Source organism: Eublepharis macularius, chromosome 5, assembly GCF_028583425.1.
Source record: "Eublepharis macularius isolate TG4126 chromosome 5, MPM_Emac_v1.0, whole genome shotgun sequence".
In the NCBI taxonomy this organism is placed as follows: domain Eukaryota; kingdom Metazoa; phylum Chordata; class Lepidosauria; order Squamata; family Eublepharidae; genus Eublepharis; species Eublepharis macularius.
The window spans coordinates 148528306-148547304 of record NC_072794.1 but is presented as its reverse complement, the minus strand read 5'-3'; the positions used below and the strand labels follow the sequence as shown (position 1 = coordinate 148547304).

At 42.9% G+C, this 18999-nt stretch overlaps 1 protein-coding gene across 1 annotated transcript in view; it reads left to right on the top strand.

Annotated features, from left to right (window-relative positions):
• Positions 1 to 18783, top strand: part of PEDS1 (plasmanylethanolamine desaturase 1) — a 40755-nt gene extending 21972 nt beyond the window's left edge. Inside the window, exons 3-6 of the mRNA XM_054981923.1 lie at positions 11211 to 11302; positions 14540 to 14684; positions 16113 to 16325; positions 17999 to 18783. Coding sequence (XP_054837898.1) covers positions 11211 to 11302; positions 14540 to 14684; positions 16113 to 16325; positions 17999 to 18120 — 572 coding nt within the window. The 3' untranslated portion in view covers positions 18121 to 18783. The remainder of the gene's footprint in view (positions 1 to 11210; positions 11303 to 14539; positions 14685 to 16112; positions 16326 to 17998) is intronic.
• Positions 18784 to 18999: the final 216 nt, after the last annotated feature.

Genomic DNA, 18999 nt, shown 5'->3' with positions numbered 1-18999 from the left:
TGAAATTAGGCTTGTATTTTTAGGTTTTTTTAAAAAAATACAGGGGTTTAAAATTTTTTTTTTTTAATTTACAGGTTGTTTTTTTTCAGAGCAGTAATGGACTCAATGTAGGGAGAGGCAATGGTAGATTACATGCTTTGCATATGGAAAATCCTAAATTCAGTCTCGGGCATATCCAGTTAAAGAAGCACAAGGATTAGAAAAGACCTTTCTGTGCCTGAGTTCCTGAAGAGCTGCTTCTAGAGGAGATGCTAAACTGGATGGCTCAGTGGTCTCTTATTCACTGTAATGCTATTTCATATGTTCTTGGGATGCTAGAGTCTATTCCATCCCCAAAGCTTTAGAGTACCATGGCAGAGGCTGGTATCACGTTCCTCTTATTTCACAGCAGATTCAGTGGCTGTCTTGGTATTCCTGAATCCTGGGCATTTGTGGCCTTATACTACTGGTTTGCTTTACTTTGCCTTCTCAGCCTTTTGAGAGATGCCTGCAATTATGCCACAGGGCAAATAGAAGTTAGGCCCGATAGCTAAACTTCAGGTATTAGAAGTTCTGAGAATTGCAGGGCAGCAAGGGCCTTCTCTAGGGTGAGGGGTGTGTCAGAATCTAACACACAGGAGGGGCCATGGCTCAGTGGTAGAGCGTCTGCTTGGCATGCAGAAGGGCTCAGGCCCAGCATCTCCAGTTAAAAGAATCAGGTGGCAGGTTATGTGACAGACCTCTGCCAGTCTGAGTAGACAATACTGACTTGGATGGGCTAGTGGTCTGATTCAGTATGGGGCAGCTTCCTGTGCCCATGTGAGAGGGTGCCACTTAGCTTTTCCCATTCTGATATATTGTCTGCATCTATATAGGCATTTAATTGGCATACCGGCATTGGCATACTGGCATAGCTAAATTGACAGTCATCCTAGTACTCCCTTGAAGTGTCCTGTTGGCAACATGTCCCATGATAGAATATTTCCTACCCACATGATAGGGAGGGAGTACAGGCATTAGTTCTGGAATGTGGATGAATTGCTGCTCTAGTGTTCTCCTTGTATTTTTCACACTGAATACAGAAGAGCAGCAGTATGTGAGGCCACCCACGCAGTTCGCTGAGAACAGAAGAAGACCTGTTGAGTCACTTCTTTGTTTTATTAATTTCAGAACTTCAAACTTTGTTAGCTAATCAAGTTCTTGAGGAGCTGCTATTGAATTACGCCAGACCACTTCATACCAAACATGAACCAGCTTATTGGTACTTACTGCTGTACCATGGAATAAGAATCCCACTTAGACTTGAGAGGGTAGCATTCTTGTTTCTAGGGCCAGTGCACCCATTGAGGCAGGTCCAGCCCCCGCCTCGAGTGCTGAGGTGCCGAAGGGGGCGCTGGGAGCGGGGCATGCACCGCGGAGCTGGCAGCGGCAGTGCTGGCAACTGAGCGGGAGGGAGGGGAAGCCGCTTGCACGCTGCCCTGGCCACTTGCTGTGCCTGACCTGCAGCTGCTGCAGCCTGCCAGCCCTCCCGCCCCACACTGCCATTGCCACCAACACACACACCCAGCCGGGCGCAGCAGCCGCGGGCCAGGCATGGCAGGTGTCTGGGGCAGCATGCAAAACAACGGAGTGGGAGGGCTGGAAGGGACGCATGTGCACCTCCCCAGCCACCTGCCGTGCCCGACTGGGAGCACAGGCAGCCTCCGCGTGCCGTCCCAGCTGCCCGTCAGCCAATGGGGCCGGCTTGCTGTGTGATGATGTCACATGCAGTGACATCATCACACAGTCTGGAGCAGGGGCAGCCTCAGGAGCCAGAAACCCTGGCACCGCCCCTGCTTGCTTCATAAGCTCTGTTAAATCGCACTTGTGGGTAGACCTAACAGCTCCCATTTCTCTTCCTTTCCTTTCTTCATGTATCCTACAGACTTCCAAAATCTAGGTATTCTACCTTAGAGGGCCACATTTTAGGCACGGTGTGGCAATTATCAAGACCATACTTTTTATTTTGAGTAGAAAGTAACCTGTACTCCCTTGATTAGGGATTTGGAGACCAGGACTGCTAGCTTATCCAACAGCAGCCTGGCTGGTACTTACACCTTTCTTCGCCTCGTGATCTGCAGAAGCAGGTCACATAAGCTTTTCAGAAGTGGCTTGGACATCAGTATCATCTGCTGGTACTGTCCCTAGACCAAGTGGCCATTAGGACAGGCTGGTGGGGGGGAAATCTGGCAGACATGGATTATCCTGGCTGTAGTAAACATAATTTTGCTCCGTTTATTAGCGTTAAAGGATGGGGAGGCTGGGCAGCAGTAATGGAATGGAAACTTCTTGAGAAATAAAATGGCTTTAGACAATATGGTAAAGTATGTCCTTTTCCATTGAAACTTGTGGTCTTAAAGGGCTTAACTGTGGGTTGATTTCCATAAGTAATGCAAGTGATACTCTTTAGTGGTGTTTTAGGTGGGTAGCTATGAAGGTTTGCAGTAGAACACCAGGACTGGAATCTAGTGGCACCTTAGAGACAAACAAGATTTTCAAGGTGCAAGCTTTCGAGAGTCAGAGCTCCCGTCTTCAGATATGAGTAGGAATGGAGATCCCTGAGCCTTTATATCCCAGCCAGAGATGGGTGGGGTGTTACAAGTGAGGGTATTAGGATGTTAAGGTATACTGCAGCTTGATTAGATGGGAGGGGTATAGCAAAGGGATATGTCAGGATGTAAAAGTACAGTGGCAAAGTGCAACTTGATTAGAGCATAAATAAGCATCTGTAGTGAGATAAGAATCTTCATCCCTACGAGGGAGGGGGGATTCCACTGTTGTGAATCTGTGAATAAACTCCATTTCAGTATTCTCCTGTTCGAGGTCAGCCACTTTTAGGTTTGCAGAGGAATATTCTGGAAGATTAAAATGTCTTCCCACAGTTTTTTTAGTGTTGTGGTGTCTAATATCAAATTTATATCCATTTTTCTTTTGTGTAGGAACTGACCTCGTTTGTGCAATGTAGAGAGTAGAAGGACATTGCTGACACTTGATAGCATATATAATATCAGAAGATGAACAAGTGAGTGAACCCGGGATGGTATACTTGGTGCTGTTGGCTCCAGTAATCGTGCCATCTGAGTGGATACGGAAACAGAGTTGGCAGGTTGGTTTATTGCAGGTTCTGGTCCCAGAGTCTGTGTCAGTGTTGGGAGGAACATTATTATGATGAGAAGTTGTTTAAGGTATAAATTAGGTGTAAATTTACACTGTTACTGGTGTAAATTGGTCATTTTGAAATGAGCCTTTCCTGCTGGTATTCATGTGTCAGCTTAGGGTGTGTTGGGTTGTTTGATCCGGCTGCTAGCTTCATTTGCGTGTTCTTGCTTCCAGTTGTTCTAGTACAGTTGCTTAGAACCAAAGCGGGTGGTTCCTCTGCTGACTCTGATGATATGATAAACAGAAGTTGTCGGTTGGAAAGTCCTAGTTCCTGAAGGACATGGAGCTCCTCACTTTTGATGGGGTTTCAGCTGACTTTTGCTGACTCAGTTAGTGCCGTGGGATGGATACTTGATCTAGCTTTATTGCTGGCGAAGCAGGCTGATGCCGCTGCAAAAAAAAAAAAAGCATGCTATCCACTCCACTTAGCTTAGAAGATGGTCCCTTGACTTTTGTTCACCTGGCCTTAATGATCCATGTTATGGTTATCTTGAGGCTAGACTACTTCAATGCGCTCAATACTGGTCTTGCCTTAAAGTCAACTTGGAAACTATAGTTGGTACAAAACAACATGGCCTGGCTGCTTTCAAGTAGAATGTACGTATCACTCCCGTTCTGCAGACACTCCATTGGTTAACAATTAGTTACCAGGTTCCGTTCAGTGTGCTAGCTATCCCCTACAAAGCCCTTCAGGTGTTTGTTGATACTGTGTTGGTATCTGAAGGGAGTACTGACTCCCGAAAGCTTATACCCTGAAAACCTTGTTGGTCTCTAGGCTCCCACTGGATTCAAATCCTAAAGCCCATAAAGGCTATGCGCCTGCAGGTACCTCTCCCACTGTGTCCTGCTGTGGCAGCTCCGCCCATCTGAGCAGAAACCACCCTGCAAACTGGTAAAATCGGCACTTGCCTGTTTGCATGCATTTTCCTTGGTGGCTTCTACATTGTGGAGCAGTCTTATCTGGGGCTGGTTCTATCATTTTGCAAAATGTACAACATGGTTCAGCTCAGGAGGTGGTTTTTATTAGGTACAAAGTTTTTCCTACACAGATTGTCTTATATTAAATAGGTATGTTTGCATGTATTTTTGTCCCTTTTCTACAATCTCAGCCCAATGGCATGGTTTTGGTTTTAGGTATCTTTGCTGTTAGATTCAAATTTTATCCTACCTTGTAATCTGTTCACCCAATGCCTGATCTCTTATTTTGTTATCTGCTCACTGGTTGGCTGAAAAGTTTATCATGCTTGTAATCTGCCTTGGGTCTCAGTGAGAAAGGTGGACTATAAATGAATAATAATCACAAATTTTCTGTTTCAGACAACAGTAGATTAAAACTGAAACTTTACTACAGTTTCTGTGTTAGTCTTGTATGTAATAAACGATTATAATGGAGCACAATTTTAATAAGAGACCAGCAGTGCTGTATGAAGAGCCCTGTCCTAAGCTCAATGACTTTGAAGGTTATAACTCTGCATAGGATGGCACAGTAATTTTTTAAACTGTACTAACCTTTCCCAGGTCAGTTAAAACCAGCTAAGTAACTGCTGTACCTTTAGTACAAAGGAACAGAAAATTGTATTTCTGCCTTACTATTCAGATTTCTTGATCTATTTCAGCTGCTACATGCTGGAATACCCTGCCCCAGTCAGGCTGTATGTGTGAAGGTAGTCTTTTCTTTGCTCACCTTACTTGAAGTTTCAGCTTCACAGCAGTTTGTGAAAGGTAAGAGTATAAGGTGTTAATCAGCTGCTATCCTGTACACACTCTAGCATGGGAAGGTGTAACCCATTAACAGTTACAATCTTAGATTAGTCAATTTAAAGTGAGTTGAATTCTTCCTACTGATACTGGCAAAGACTTGATAGATTCTTCTCAGAAGCTTAAGGAGAAGTCTTAAGCAGATCTGCTTAGGCAGAGGTGCAAAGTCAACTTTTTGAAAAAAAAAATAGGGAGTGTTTTATTTTGTGTCCTCTCAAACACTTTTTCAGGGTTTTTTTCTGACAGAAAATTTGGGAGAGCGCTTGAATATTTCTCTCCTTTTCAGTGAGGAAAAAACTTGTCTTACAAAGTGTTTCACTCTTTCAACTGTACAGTTTGAAAAAGTCAGAGAACATCTTTAATTTTCCCAGTGGAAGAAAATGAGAAATTTGAGGACTGCTAGGAAAAAACCTCCTACTTAAACACATACGCAACATTTTAAAAAATAGTTTTTATTTAAATGTAAATAATTTTGCAAACAGTTCTCTATATCACATTCTCTGTGATATACTATTGGAGTTCAGTTTTTTTCAACATTATAAATTAAGCTTAACATCCGGTAGTGCTACATAATTGTGACTCTATAAGGGTGTTTCTGTTCAAATAATGCATTTTATTTACAAAATTTATACCATGCCTTTCTCCCTGCCTTTTGTTTTACCCCAGAATTTGTTATTTACCTTCCACTTTTATTGTTTCCCACCTCTCATGACAGAAATTAAAGATCCATGTGCTATGGTAGCCTAGCGTAGACAGCTTTTTACTTTCTCAAGAATTTAAATACTTGCAGTTTTTTCTTGTAGAAAACAAAGATGTGTACTTTTAAATTCCATAGATGTCCCAAGGTACTATTTTCTATGCTAAGTCATAAATGATGCATTTTATGTTGTTAAATCGGTAAAAAAAAGTTCACCTTTGATAGGGGGGAAATGTGCTGCTGATATTTCAATCCTCCCCCACTCCCAATTGCTAGAAAACATTTTTTCCATGGTTTCAGAATTTCTGGCAATTTTACTTCTCTATTCAGAAATAGATCCTTTTTGTTGTTGTTGTTGTTCTTCTTCTTCTTGTTGTTCTTCTTGTTCTTCTTGTTCTTCTTCTTGTTGTTCTTGTTCTTGTTCTTCTTGTTCTTCTTCTTGTTCTTCTTCACCATCACCATCACCATCACCATCATGGCTCACTCCCAGGAAAGTATTCTCAGTATTGCAGTCCAAGTTTGAGAATGCTTAAAAGAATATAGTGTTCTCAAATTGCCACTTGTGAACAGTGAGCTGATAAAATGATGAGAGAAATATAAAACTGGCTAAACTACATAGCAGATAGGATGTATTCCATGTTGGCCTTGGAAAGACGTCTCTTGACACTTGACTGCAACCTTCATGTTCATACTTAGATGTTACTTCAAATACTTGGTCAGGATGATACACTATTGTGATCTGGTCACCAAAAATTTATGGACCGCACTTGTTTTACTATCTCTGAAGGAGTGCAAAAGGTATTGGATGAAGCAAAAGCTAATGAAGGCAACTGCTACTTAAAGCCAGTGAGATGTAGTGGTTATGAGCAGCGGGGTTTGAGTCTGCGATCTCCTTGAGGAACAGCAAAACCGTTGGCTTTAACTTTGGTTATAGCATTCAGTACATCCAGTTCTCTTAGAACTGAGAGAGGATCATGTTTCTGTTTCCATAGAGTGCATACCCAGGTCTGTATTCCTGATTCCCATTATTGGTTCGGTTTCTACAGACTTTCCAGAAGTCTAAAAGCCCTCTGAATTTTTGGAGATTAACATCTACTGGAAAAGTGTAATAAATTTGGGTGTCTGTGAACTCAGATACAGTGTTAAAGTTCTTTGTAACAGTTGGAATGAGTTCCCGATTATGCATCATAAGACCGTCTGGATGGTATTTCTGCAATATATGGTCATGTGTTTGCAATATACGGTTGTTTATTACCCCTTTCACAAGGAGTAAATGAGTTCTTCCTGGCTTGAAATCCTGATTCTTGGTGGTGCAAGTATGAACCCTAAAGAAATTTAGCAAATTATTCTGTTTTTAATTAGTCATAATTATCTCATTGAGTGCACACCCATTCTTTATGTGACTGGCAAGTTTGCAGATGTTATACTCTAAAATATATTACTTGGCATAGCAGGCCATTAATGCATTATAGTTCTGTGTTCATATTGCAGTGTATGAAGAAGCTGGTTGGTCTAGGGCACGTGCTGTACTCTATCAGTAGAGGGAGATGCATTTTATAAAATCCATTTAGGCCTTGGCCAGTCCCTCGAGTACACCTGTTGCTTCCCCCGACTGAATCCTGCCTTTCTCCAAGGAAATATAGAGATAGGAATTACTTTGACTTAATTCTTCTTCTTGCTCCACATTGTTCTACATTGTTTAGGCATTCCATAGTTGTCAGAAAAAAAACAAGCTCTTAGCTTGTAGGTTTGTGTATGTTGGGGGGGGGGTACAGAAACACAAGCTATCAACAGCTTGAGCGCTTTCTATTTGACTTGAAAGCTCTTGGCAGCCCCAGTGGTTTGCAGCTGCTGAAACTAGAGGTGGAAGTGCTTTGAAATGGTTGGTAATTTATTTCTAAGCTACTTAGATTCTGGGGCTGCAGTCACAAGCACACTGATGAAATAAAGCTTCACAGAACCCTACTAAAACCAGTAGGATCTACACTCAGGTTGGTATGCACAGTACAGAAACCTCAGCTGGCTCTGAGGACTCTCTGTTTTGGCTAAGTGAGGCTGTATTCTAGTCCCTAAAGGGAGAATTTTTTAAGCCTCCACCTTAGGGCTGAAAGATTAAAAACTGGAACCATTCCCCCACCCCCTGCTGCTGGACCCACAGCACTGGGATGGTAAGACGAAAAAGCTTGCTACAGGAATCCTCCTAAACAAGCTTTGTTGTCTGAGAACAGCACACACTATCACAAGCATATGGCCAGGTTAAAAAAAACACTCTCTTTGCTTAACAACTTGGCTATGTTTGTTCCCAGAAGCACGCTCAGAGGAGACCTACTGTTAGGACATGCAGCAGTTAATATACTTAGTTTGTATGAATAACAAATGGGAGCATATTTTACTGGCCTGATCTGAAAAACTAAAATGTTGTAGACCTAACAAAATGAACTCTCATCTGACTTTAAAATAACAAAAATTGTGTCCTTGCATATCTTTTGTTGTACAAATTGTCAAAGAAAGAGCATTGCAGAACCAAGAGAAGTCTGCTGTCTTCTGGACTGTTGCTCTTCTCTGCTGCCTGGAACGTTGCTGATTCTGAACAAAGTACTGTTAATTAGGATACGGTATCAATGGGAGGGGAAGTTTAACTTGTCACTCATGATGGATATGAGTCACAGGGTTTGAGTTGCTTGTGCCTGAGGACTCACTATATGCAGTTTCTTATTAAGAGGAAGGATAGAGCCTATTGCTGAGAGCCTTTGGTTTATTACTTTGTGAATAGAGCTTACATGCTCTTGTCTAGGGGCCATGACTCTGTGATAGACCTTCTGCTTGGCCTGCAGAAGGTCCCAGGTTCAACTCTTGGCATATCCATTTAAATGGCTCAGGAAATAAGTGATGTGAAAACCATAAGAGCTTCTGCCAGTACTGATCTTGGTCTGATTCTGTATAAGGCTTTTTGTGTGTAGCACTGTAGCAGGATTGCTGCAGCTAGTGCCAGGTCTTCCCTAAAGGATGCTTGACTGGGAGTCTCTCTACACAAGATGAATTACACAAGGATGCTCAAGTGAAAGGAGGTGCAATGTTAGCCGGGAAGCTGAGTTTTAAAAGACAGATCAGAAGGTTCGGTCACTTTCACCTCTCTAGAGCAGGCAAAGATCATTCCTCTTTATTTCCTCTTCCCCTCCCTGAAGGGGACATGAAATTGACAGAGCCTTCAGGGAGGAGGAGCCATCTTTACTGGCTCTAGAGAGGTAAAACTGACAGAGCCTTCCAATCTGTCTTTTAAAACTCAGCTTCCCTTCACTTGAGTGTCCTCGTGTAATTCGTCTCATGTAGAGAGAGTCTTATGCAGGGATGCTGTGTGTAGTCTTATATTCAAGTGCATTCTGTCTCCCTAGCAGTGCATGTGTATCCACAGTGGGAGAACAAGTGTAAGATCTTTCACTTGAGTGTTCCTGTGTAAGATGTCTTGCGCGGAAAGACTGAGTAAAGGCTGGGAAATACCATTTGCCACTATTTCCCCTCCTTTGTCTGTTTCTGGGAGAACAGAAATTGGTGTGTTAGTTTCTAACATTTCTGGGTGATACCAAAATAGGGAGGGGTTATCACATGCTGGCTGCTTTGCGTATATAGTGTACAAATAAAAAACATCACACTTGCAGAGCTTCAAGCGAGGCAAAATGTTAGTACTCAAATACTGTATAATAAACCACACCTCATGAGTCAGATTGCTTAATGCCTTTTAATAAAGTTGTTACCTCTAGCCAGGTGGAATCTAATTAGTTGCAGTCTTAGTCACCTTCTATAAGCCCAAGCCACTCCTGTGCTACAGCAGCAGCGAGAGGACTCTTGGCCAGTGATTTTGTAACACTTGATTTATGGCTGAACCACACAGCCTCGTGATCTGTCCCTTTGTGCCAAGTGTACTATGCCTGTTAGCTTTGATCTTCTCTCATTTTCCCACCACCCCATGCTCATGAGATTAAGTGGCTCGTGTTAAAAAGGCAGCCTTAGTTGTTAGTTACCTTTTAGAATTGCAAAACACAATAGAACATATTGAAAGCTGGAGTAGCTAGGAACTGAGAGTTAGGAAGTCCCTGGTTCAAATTTCACCTCTGCCATGAGCTTGCTGGTAGACCGTTTGCAAGTCCACCTTAGAGCACTCTCAGATCCCATTGTAACCTGGGATTTATACCAGTTTATCTTTACAGATTGCTGTAAGGATTCCTGTGTGTACCCATAATGCATACCTAAACAGAAGTCTAAAAGCCCTGTTTAGATACTTTGATTATAAAATGGATATCACAGTTAATATTTTTCAGTAGATTTTATGAAATTGTTTGTGCCTTTACTCTCTCTGTGTGCGCATGTGTGTGTCAGTAAGGACGCGGTGCTTGCGCAGGGGACTACCTTTACCTTTTTATACCAGCTACTTGCTTCCTACCAACAAGATGACTAAAGGCTCAGTTGTTTTGACAGTCACAGTAATTTCCTCCATGACCATTTGCCAATCTGCATATTTGCCAACCATCATGTATTAAGCATAAGAACATAAGCAAAGCCATGTTGGATCAGGCCAGTGGCCCATCCAGTCCAACATTCTGTCACACACAGTGGCTAGAAATCCAGTGCCATCTAAAGGACTGTCAGTGAGGCCAGGACACCAGAAGCCCTCCCACTGCCTTCCTTCCAGCACCAAGACAACAGAGCACCACCTCCCCACAAAGAGAATACCATCTATCTCCTGTGGCTAATAGCCACTGATGGACCTCTGCTCCATATATTTGTCCAGTCCCCTCTTGAAGCTGGCAATGCTTGTAGCTGCCACCACCTCCTGTGGCAACGAATTCCATGTGTTTATCACCCTTTGTGTAAAGTAGTATTTTCTTCTATCTGTTCTAACCCGACTGCTCAATAATTTCATAGAGTGCCCACGAGTTCTTGTATTGTGAGAAAGGGAGAAAAACACATCTTTCTCTACCTTCTCTAACCCGTGCATTATCTTGTAAACCTCTATCATGTCTCCCCTCAGTCGTCTTTTCTCCAGGCTAAAGAGCCCCAAGCGCCTCAATCTTTCCTCATAGGGAAAGTGTTCCAACCCTTTAATCATTTTAGTTGCCCTTCTCTGTACTTTTTCCAGTGCTATGATATCTTTTTTAAGGTGTGGCGACCAGAACTGTACACAGTACTCCAAATGAGGCCTCACCATCGATTTATACAGAGGCATTATGATACCGGCTGATTTGTTTTCAATCCCTTTCCTAATAACCCCTAGCATAGCATTAGCTTTTTTTATGGCAGTCACACACTGTGCTGACGTTTTTAGTGAGTTATCTATCATGACTCCAAGATCTCTCTCTTGGTCAGTCTCCGCCAGTTCAGACCCCATCAACTTGTATTTATATTTTGGATTTTTGGTTCCAATGTGCATTACTTTGCACTTGGCTATTGGTCAAAGCCATGCCTAGATCACTACACAGGGTTGGTTCATTTAAAAAACAAATTAAGCCATTGGTATACTCCTTTGAATGTCTAACGATTGTCTTCATCCTCTCTCTCCTTTCCCTGCCCCCTTCTTTTACAGTTGCAGGAGTCATTACTGCGGACTTTGTCTCGGGTCTCGTGCACTGGGGAGCAGACACTTGGGGATCTGTGGAGCTGCCAATAGTTGGAAAGGTTTGGCTTTATTACTGTGGAAACAAGGATTGCTTTCATTTAGAAATGTATATGCTGCCTCTGTGAGCCTCTTCAAATGGGTCCCTGGAAAGCAAAAAATGCAACAAACTTACGTTAGTCATCAATAATAAAAGCAGGCTATAGGTATAAAAACAGCATAAAACGTATTTAACAGCTTAAAATTATATTCATAAAATAATGCTCGGGCTAGAAGCACAGACAACAAAAGCTTTAAAAGGTGGCATCCCTTCAGTTAAAAGCCTAGCTAAAAATACATATTTTGGCTTGGCTCTTACAGGATAGCAAGGTGGGCACCGTTGCAGCCACAGAGTGGGGTGGAGTCATTCTAAGGGTGATGTGCCACCACTGAAAAAGTCCTTTCTCTGGATGCCATTTGCCTCTCTTGCAGATTGGGCATAGAGAGCAGAGCTAGGAAGAGCTAATTGACGCTTAGTAGGCACTATACCAGAGGCAGGCAACTACTGGTTGCAGAGCCACTTCGAAGTATAGTAAACTTTTCATTGTGCCAGGTACTCAGGCTTATTCCACTGCCTCATCCAGGCATGGCGGTACCCTTCACCTAAACCACAGAGCCATCGTACATAGCAGGCAGACATGTGGACTGGCTGCCCATCAGCCCTCTGGCAGAGCTGACTCCCAGCAGCTCGAGGCAGGCTGAGGGGGAAGGAAGCACCAGAGGATGATTTCTGCTGTCAGAAGGCCAGCAGTGTCCACAGGCATCGAGCTGGGTGACTGAAAAGACAGGAAATGAGTGCACACACACCCATGGACGCTAAAATATAGTGGCCGAGCAGGAGGAGCTCTGGGTGATGCCAATTAACTGAGCATCCTGGATAATCAAGTGCCAGATATCAAAGTGTACACAGTAGTTTGCAGTTGACATGCTGTGACAGACTCACGGTTTTTCTTCATATTTTCAGACATCTATAGAAATATTTTGAAAGACTGGAGTCTTTGAGTATTTATTGTTCCAGAATAAAGGCCAAACCAGACAACATGTTGGAGTCAAGATCCATGGTGGATCTCCCATCTGTTAAAAGCATGCACAGGAGACCAAATCTGAACACAAATCTAAAGAGATGAAAGATAATCAGCATGGATCGCCAACATCTTGTTTAGTTTGGTTCCAAGAGCGCAGGAATAAACACAGCTTGTCTGCTGGCAACTTTGTTTGCTTTTATCTTCCCTAATTTTATAAGGGAAATAATGTATGCTAGGTGTGATCTCTTGCAGCTTGCCGCATTTCTCTGGTTCAGCTAATGATTTTGGTGCTTTCCCAAGGTGTTTATGTACAGTGTCTTAGTTGGAACAAGTGCCATTTCTGCTGTCTGTATTTGGTCTTTCCTTCCCTGCCCCTTCTGTGTATCCTGTCCTAAGAAGACTGGTATACTGAGTACAACTGACCTGGTACCAAGCTGAAGTTCTTCTAGGAGAGTCAGCCGGGAAATAAATTAATAGCTCTCCCTCTGCCACATGTCTTGACGTTCACCCTGGGTTTATAGCATGAATGGCATTTAAAAATTACAGGGCCAGCTCCCACGTGATTAGAAGATACGTTGGTAGCGATTTGCTTCCATAGAGATCTGTTGTACAGTGGTAGAGCATCTGCTCGGCAGGCAGAACAGCCTGGGAAAAAATGCTCTTTTCTTACCCGGTTAATTGTGATGACCTTGTAGCTGCACAGAGGGGGAAGCGGGAAGCTTGGAGAAAAGATGATGATCTGTTTCTCTATCCCCTCCTTGCTGCTGTCAAGGAGGAGAGACAAGTAAGAAGTATAACCCACCAATCCTCAGCTCATGCTGTGAGGAAGTTCCTGCCTTGCAATGTTTGTGCATTGGGGTGTGGCCGGTATGACTTGATTCTAGTGAAAACTGCAGAAATAGCTGCAACAGCTGAGTTAGGAGGCTTAAGGAGAGGGCTCCATTCATTCTCATCTTCCAGAAAGATTTCTTACGATTGTTAAATAGAACCAGAGCTGAGAAGACCCATCGCTTCTTTCGTCTGTCAACACATCTGGGGAGGAAGTTCCTTTAGGCTTGCCAAAAAGCTAGATGATGATAGCTTATAATAGCCAGGTCAGCAGGAGACTTAGTTGGGGTGGGGTAAGAGGAAAAAAATTAGAATAGATCACTTTGGATGGATGGAAGGAGGGACCCGTCCTTGACTCATCTGATCCCCATGGATGATATGCTGTTAGATGTTTTTAAATATGGATGTGCAGCAAAAAAATAGTGGCATAATTTGGATCCAAGTATCAGCAATACCATAAATATTCAGTATTCCTGATATCCAGCTCAGATTCTGTAATCGGATTCAAGTTTCATTGGAGAATCCTGAATATATTTGGCCATTATTCCTTATGGGAGAAACTATCTCGGGAGGAGGGGGGCATTTTTAAAGCAAACTCCACCAAATTTGCAGGGTACCTGGTCATTCCTGTCCACTAAAGATCCCCCAAATTTCAGCAAGATTGGACCCAGGCGTCCAATTCTTTGGGCATCTGAACAAGCTACCTCCAGCCACTCTCCATTGTTTCCTATGAGGGGAAAACATCCCAAGGCTTTCCAGGACAAAGAAACCTTAAGCAAAGGGGCAGTCCACGACCTTTGGCCAAAAGCCAGTCCCAGTGTAAGTCCCATTCACAATGCAAATGGAAACATGGGAATCCCACCAGAACCAAACTGAAGCAGTTGGAACCAACAAATCAGAGACAAATCAAATCTGAGAGAAGACAAAACAGAACCAATGGGTCTATGACATTCATTTCTCCCATTTAGATTAAATCTTAGTGTATATAGCACAGAACCAAACTGAAGCAAGCCAACAGATTTCGAACCAGAGAATCCCACCAGAATCAATGTCAAACCAATGAATCCACCAGAACTGAAGCAACAGAATAATATCAAACCTGAGAATTCCATGTAAACCAAAGTGAAGCGAGGGACATTGTAACAAGTAAATAAACAGTAAGTAAGCAACTGTTTAAGCAGTTCCCTCCCCACAAGAAGCAACAAGTAAATAAACAGCAAGCAACTGCTTAAGTATCAATTCTGAATTGCACACCCCTACTTTTAAGGCACTAGCCAGAGGTTTCTGCATTTACAAATTAAATCAGTATGTGTGTGTGGGCAGACAGGGTAGTGGGTTATCGGGACTTCAGGCCTGTTAAAGCTGGCAGGTCACACTTCTAACTTTTATCTCTCTCCTGTTTTTTAGGCTTTTATCAGACCCTTTAGAGAACATCACATTGACCCAACAGCAATTACCAGACATGACTTCATAGAGACCAATGGTGATAACTGCATGTTGACCGTAGCTCCACTAGCAAACATGGCGTACAAATTGGTTTCTTTATCGCCAGGTAATTTAGTTATAAATCATTGAGTAAACTGGACTTGTAGCTTCCACGAAGTACGGTGAATGGGCCTTTGTCCTCTGTTAAGCCAGTAAAACTGCAACAGCTAAGAAAGGAGAATGTTGCCATGAACAGTTAAAGATTTTTAATTGTCCATTTGAACCTGCATCACTTTCCACTTGGGACTGCTTTTAGATCAGCATTGGATATCGATGCCCAGGTGATAACTGAAGCCCATAGCGCCTTTTGCCCACTCTGGTTGGTGCACCGCCTGCAGCCCCTCCTGGACCCATGCCTTGGTAACTTTCATGCTGAAATCCCATAGTGTGGGGTTGTCTATGCAAAGCATTGGAAAACTTAAACTGGTTAAAAATGCAGTGGCTGATGGTCAGTTTCTGTATCTCACCATTGTATTAAAAAGCAGCTAGCAGGGATCTCTGTCCAAAAGAGGGGAGGGGTTTGGCTGGCCCTAGGCTCCTCCCTGCCCTGCAACAATTCCTGTCCAGCAACCTGGCAATGCAAGGGAGCTCAGGACAGCATCCAGTGCTTCAGGAGAAGAGTCAGGCATCAGACTAACTGTGTCTGTTATGTGTGACAGACTTAACTAGGGTTTGCACAATAAACTGGTTTAAACAATTGAAAATAGGTGGATTTGGTCTGAATGTAATACTTACATTGCTCATTTTCTAAGCTTGCTTATTGTTTAAGATGACTACATGTTAAATTTATTAACCACTATGGGGCCTGAATGGTACAGTAGACGCGTTTAAAATAAATATTGTGGCAGATGCAAAGTGTAAATAAAACTGGCACTGCAAGAGGTCTCTCTGAGATTAAAGGAATAGAAAATCCAGGTGGCTCAGGCAATACCATGCAGTATACTAAGGAAGTTTCTTTCCTGACCTGAAATATTGTTATCACTTTGGTTCTGCATGTGAATTGAAGCCCTATCAGAGTACTGCTGCTGTGGATATTTTGCCTCAGATGACAAAGATGCACCATTACAAACTAACTCCTTGTAGGAACATTTCAGAGTTTGGAGGATAACGCAGCTTCTTTGATGCCGTTGGGGAAGTGAGTTCTGCTATATGGAGTGACCGGAGGGTTGCTTCACTCTGGGCCTAGTGCTCACAGTGCTAAGTACCATAAAGCAAGAAGTCAGTGTATATACAAGCCCAAGATGCCCCCAGATGAATGTTGTATGTGTGCTGGAGAATTGCAGTTTGACCTACAGCTTCTTGGAGCTTATTCAGCAAGTGCACTGCCACAGAATCCATTGCTTAAATGTCATCAGTCCTTAGAAACCACACCTGACTTGGTGGGGGACTCAAACCATGGTTGGTAGACGGGCTCTTATGTTGCAGCAGTTTCTATTGGTCTCTTGTTGGATTAGTGAACAGAGTTGATCCTGTTGCCTTTCTTTTTTTCCCCCAGAAGCTTTACACCAAGCGTGCCCATGGGAATGTTATGTCTTTGCCCTGGCTATATTTGTAACCTTGACGAACCAGATTCACAAGTGGTCTCACACCTATTTTGGTCTTCCGTGCTGGGTCGTCTTTCTACAGGACTGGCACATCATCCTGCCACGGAAACACCACAGAATCCACCACGTGTCTCCTCATGAAACCTATTTCTGTATTACTACAGGTAAAGGAAAATGCAGCTTGCCATGGTAAACATACGTCCGAATGCACTTGGCAGAGCACTAGCTGGAATACACAAATATGCATTCCCCCGCTCACCCATGGAAGCAGAAAATGCTTCCCTGCGCACACTGGAGCGGACAATGTTTCCTTCCTGTGTCAGCCCTTAGTGTCTTAAGGGCCCGTCCCTGGATAGCCCAGGCATGCCCAGTCTCGTCAAATCATGGAAGCTAAGCAGGGTCAGCCTTGGTTAGTAATTGGATGAGAGACCTCCAACCAAGACCAAGATTGCAGAGTCAGGCCATGGCAAATCACCTCTTGTCGGTCTTGTGCCATAAAAATGCTGCTCGGGGTTGCCATGAGTCAGCTGTGACTTGACAGCGCTCTCTCCACCACAGTGCCTTGAGGAGCGCTTCTGTGGCAGTCCATCTGGCAGGGATTTGGAGGCTTGGGGGCCGGCAGCTGCTGCTGAGCTTTACTTGAAATAGCAAAATGCACACTGTTTATTAAAGCATCATGTGTCGCCATGCATATTCAGCGACTATTTTCCACACCATTGTATTAGATGTGGAGGATTCATAATTCCGCAGATATCAAATTAATATCTGATGTTATTTGCCATTACTGACAATACTCGATCTTAGTGTTTGATGCTTTGACAATACACGATTTCCATATTTGTTAGCTGACAGTGCATTAGCTAAACAGTCGTGCAATAGAACCTAGTATTTGGTCACTGACTGCTTCTTATTTGACAGCTGGCACATACTCTGTCCGAGTTGAGAACTTTCATATTTTTATCATACTCCAGAATTTGAAGTCAAACGCTGAAATCAAAAATCCTGAAACTTTGGCACCAAATTTTCCTTTTAACCACTGCAAGCGTCTCCTATCATTTACTTGGCTCTTTACAAGCATTGCCTGCAGAGGAAAGAACAGAACTTCTTTTCACTTAGTTTAACTGTCATGCTGCTGACTGTCTAGGGTGTCAGTGGTGACCAGCAGTTGACATCTGATCTTTATTTTTTTTTAAAAAAAAACTACGTCAGCCCATTTTTCCTTCGCATGTGTAAACTTGTTCTGAAGGATGCTAGGAAACTACCTTTGAAAAGTTAATTTCTGTCTGACAAGCAGGTATTGGATTGACATACTGCACTGTTTTAGAAGAAGCCCTTAAGGGGTGCTAAAAAGACTGTCGCTTGGACCCAAACATGTTTCTGCCCATGGAGTGCAATGTCCACTCTCTGCCCCTGGAAACCCAAAATGTCCCCTGAAATCCTTTTCTTATGGATAAGGGACCCCAGAAGCAAGATTTGGGGGGAAATTTTAGACTTGCTACTGGAGGTGGGGGAAGAATCTCCCTTTATGGTAGAAATCCTTGTGCATGTGAAAACTTTCATCTGAATCAAATTCTTTTAGGTTTTTTAATGTCACACTAGTAATGCATGAAGCATATTTAGCGTCAAAAAAAACTGCAGGCTGAAAAGTTTTATAGAAGACCTGAGGTTTCATTGAACAGTGGAACATGCTTCCCTGGAAGCACACACAGGATTTAACTGCACAACTGAAGCCTAAAACTTACACCTTGTATTGTTTTGTATTGTCTCTAAATTAATTAGTTGTAGCATGTCTGCCTTAATTCGCATCCTTATCCTCTCTCTGTCTGTAATCTTTCAGGCTGGCTCAACTATCCATTAGAAAAAATCAGATTTTGGAGGTTCCTGGAGAATATCATTCAAAGACTGACAGGAGAAAAACCTAGAGCAGACGACATGAAATGGGCTCAGAAAATTAAATAACGCTTTGACAGGCTTCTGCAGTCCACATATTTGTTGCCAATATTTTTAAAAGAAAAAGCCATCAGCCAAATTAAAGACTTGCAAAGAAATAATGGACTAAAGCACAATGCTTTTTTTAAAAACAAGTGCTAACAGACTGCAGTTAAAGGACTCATTCTTCAAAACAATACTTGAAACGCAGAATGGTTTTTCCATTTGCACCGAGCACCTTCTGTTAGCCGCATCTACTGATGTCAAATACTTTCATCCTTGAATCTCAAAAGCCATTAGTTGGAGAAGAGAGTCTACCACTTCTAGTAAGATAATGTTGTTGGCACCGTAAAAAAAAAAAAAAAAAAGTGTTGTATCAACATGAATTACCACTTCAAAAGTAGTTTAAGACGGTGTGGAATAACAAGGAGAGCAAACAAGCACTTGCATCGTCGTCGAGGGAGCAGATCCAGACCTACTGCATGAAATCCAGTGGGCAAAAAAGAGGGAGTCTGAAACGGTCACCATTTAGTGCTCGGTACATGAACCAGTTGCTTCATCTTGCTGTCATATCCCATCTTAGTCTGTGGTGTGCAGCAGAACATTTGAGAGTCTCACTCTGCTATTCGATTAAGGATCCTTTAATGTTGTCTTTCTCATGAAATAAACAAGTGTTCTACTTCTTTTCCCTTGGTGATTCGAGCAGATGGTTGCTGTGTAAACCTGTAACTACCTTGGTAGCAATCTGGGGGGGGGGGGGAGGGGGTTCAGCAGAGCACATCTTGTGGAAATGCCCAAGATCAGCGCTCATGTTCGGTCAGTGATGCAGGGCAGGGATCCCTTTCAGTATGATTTCATCTTCCAATAATTGTTAAAAAGTAGCTCTACAAAACTGGGCACATCTGTCAA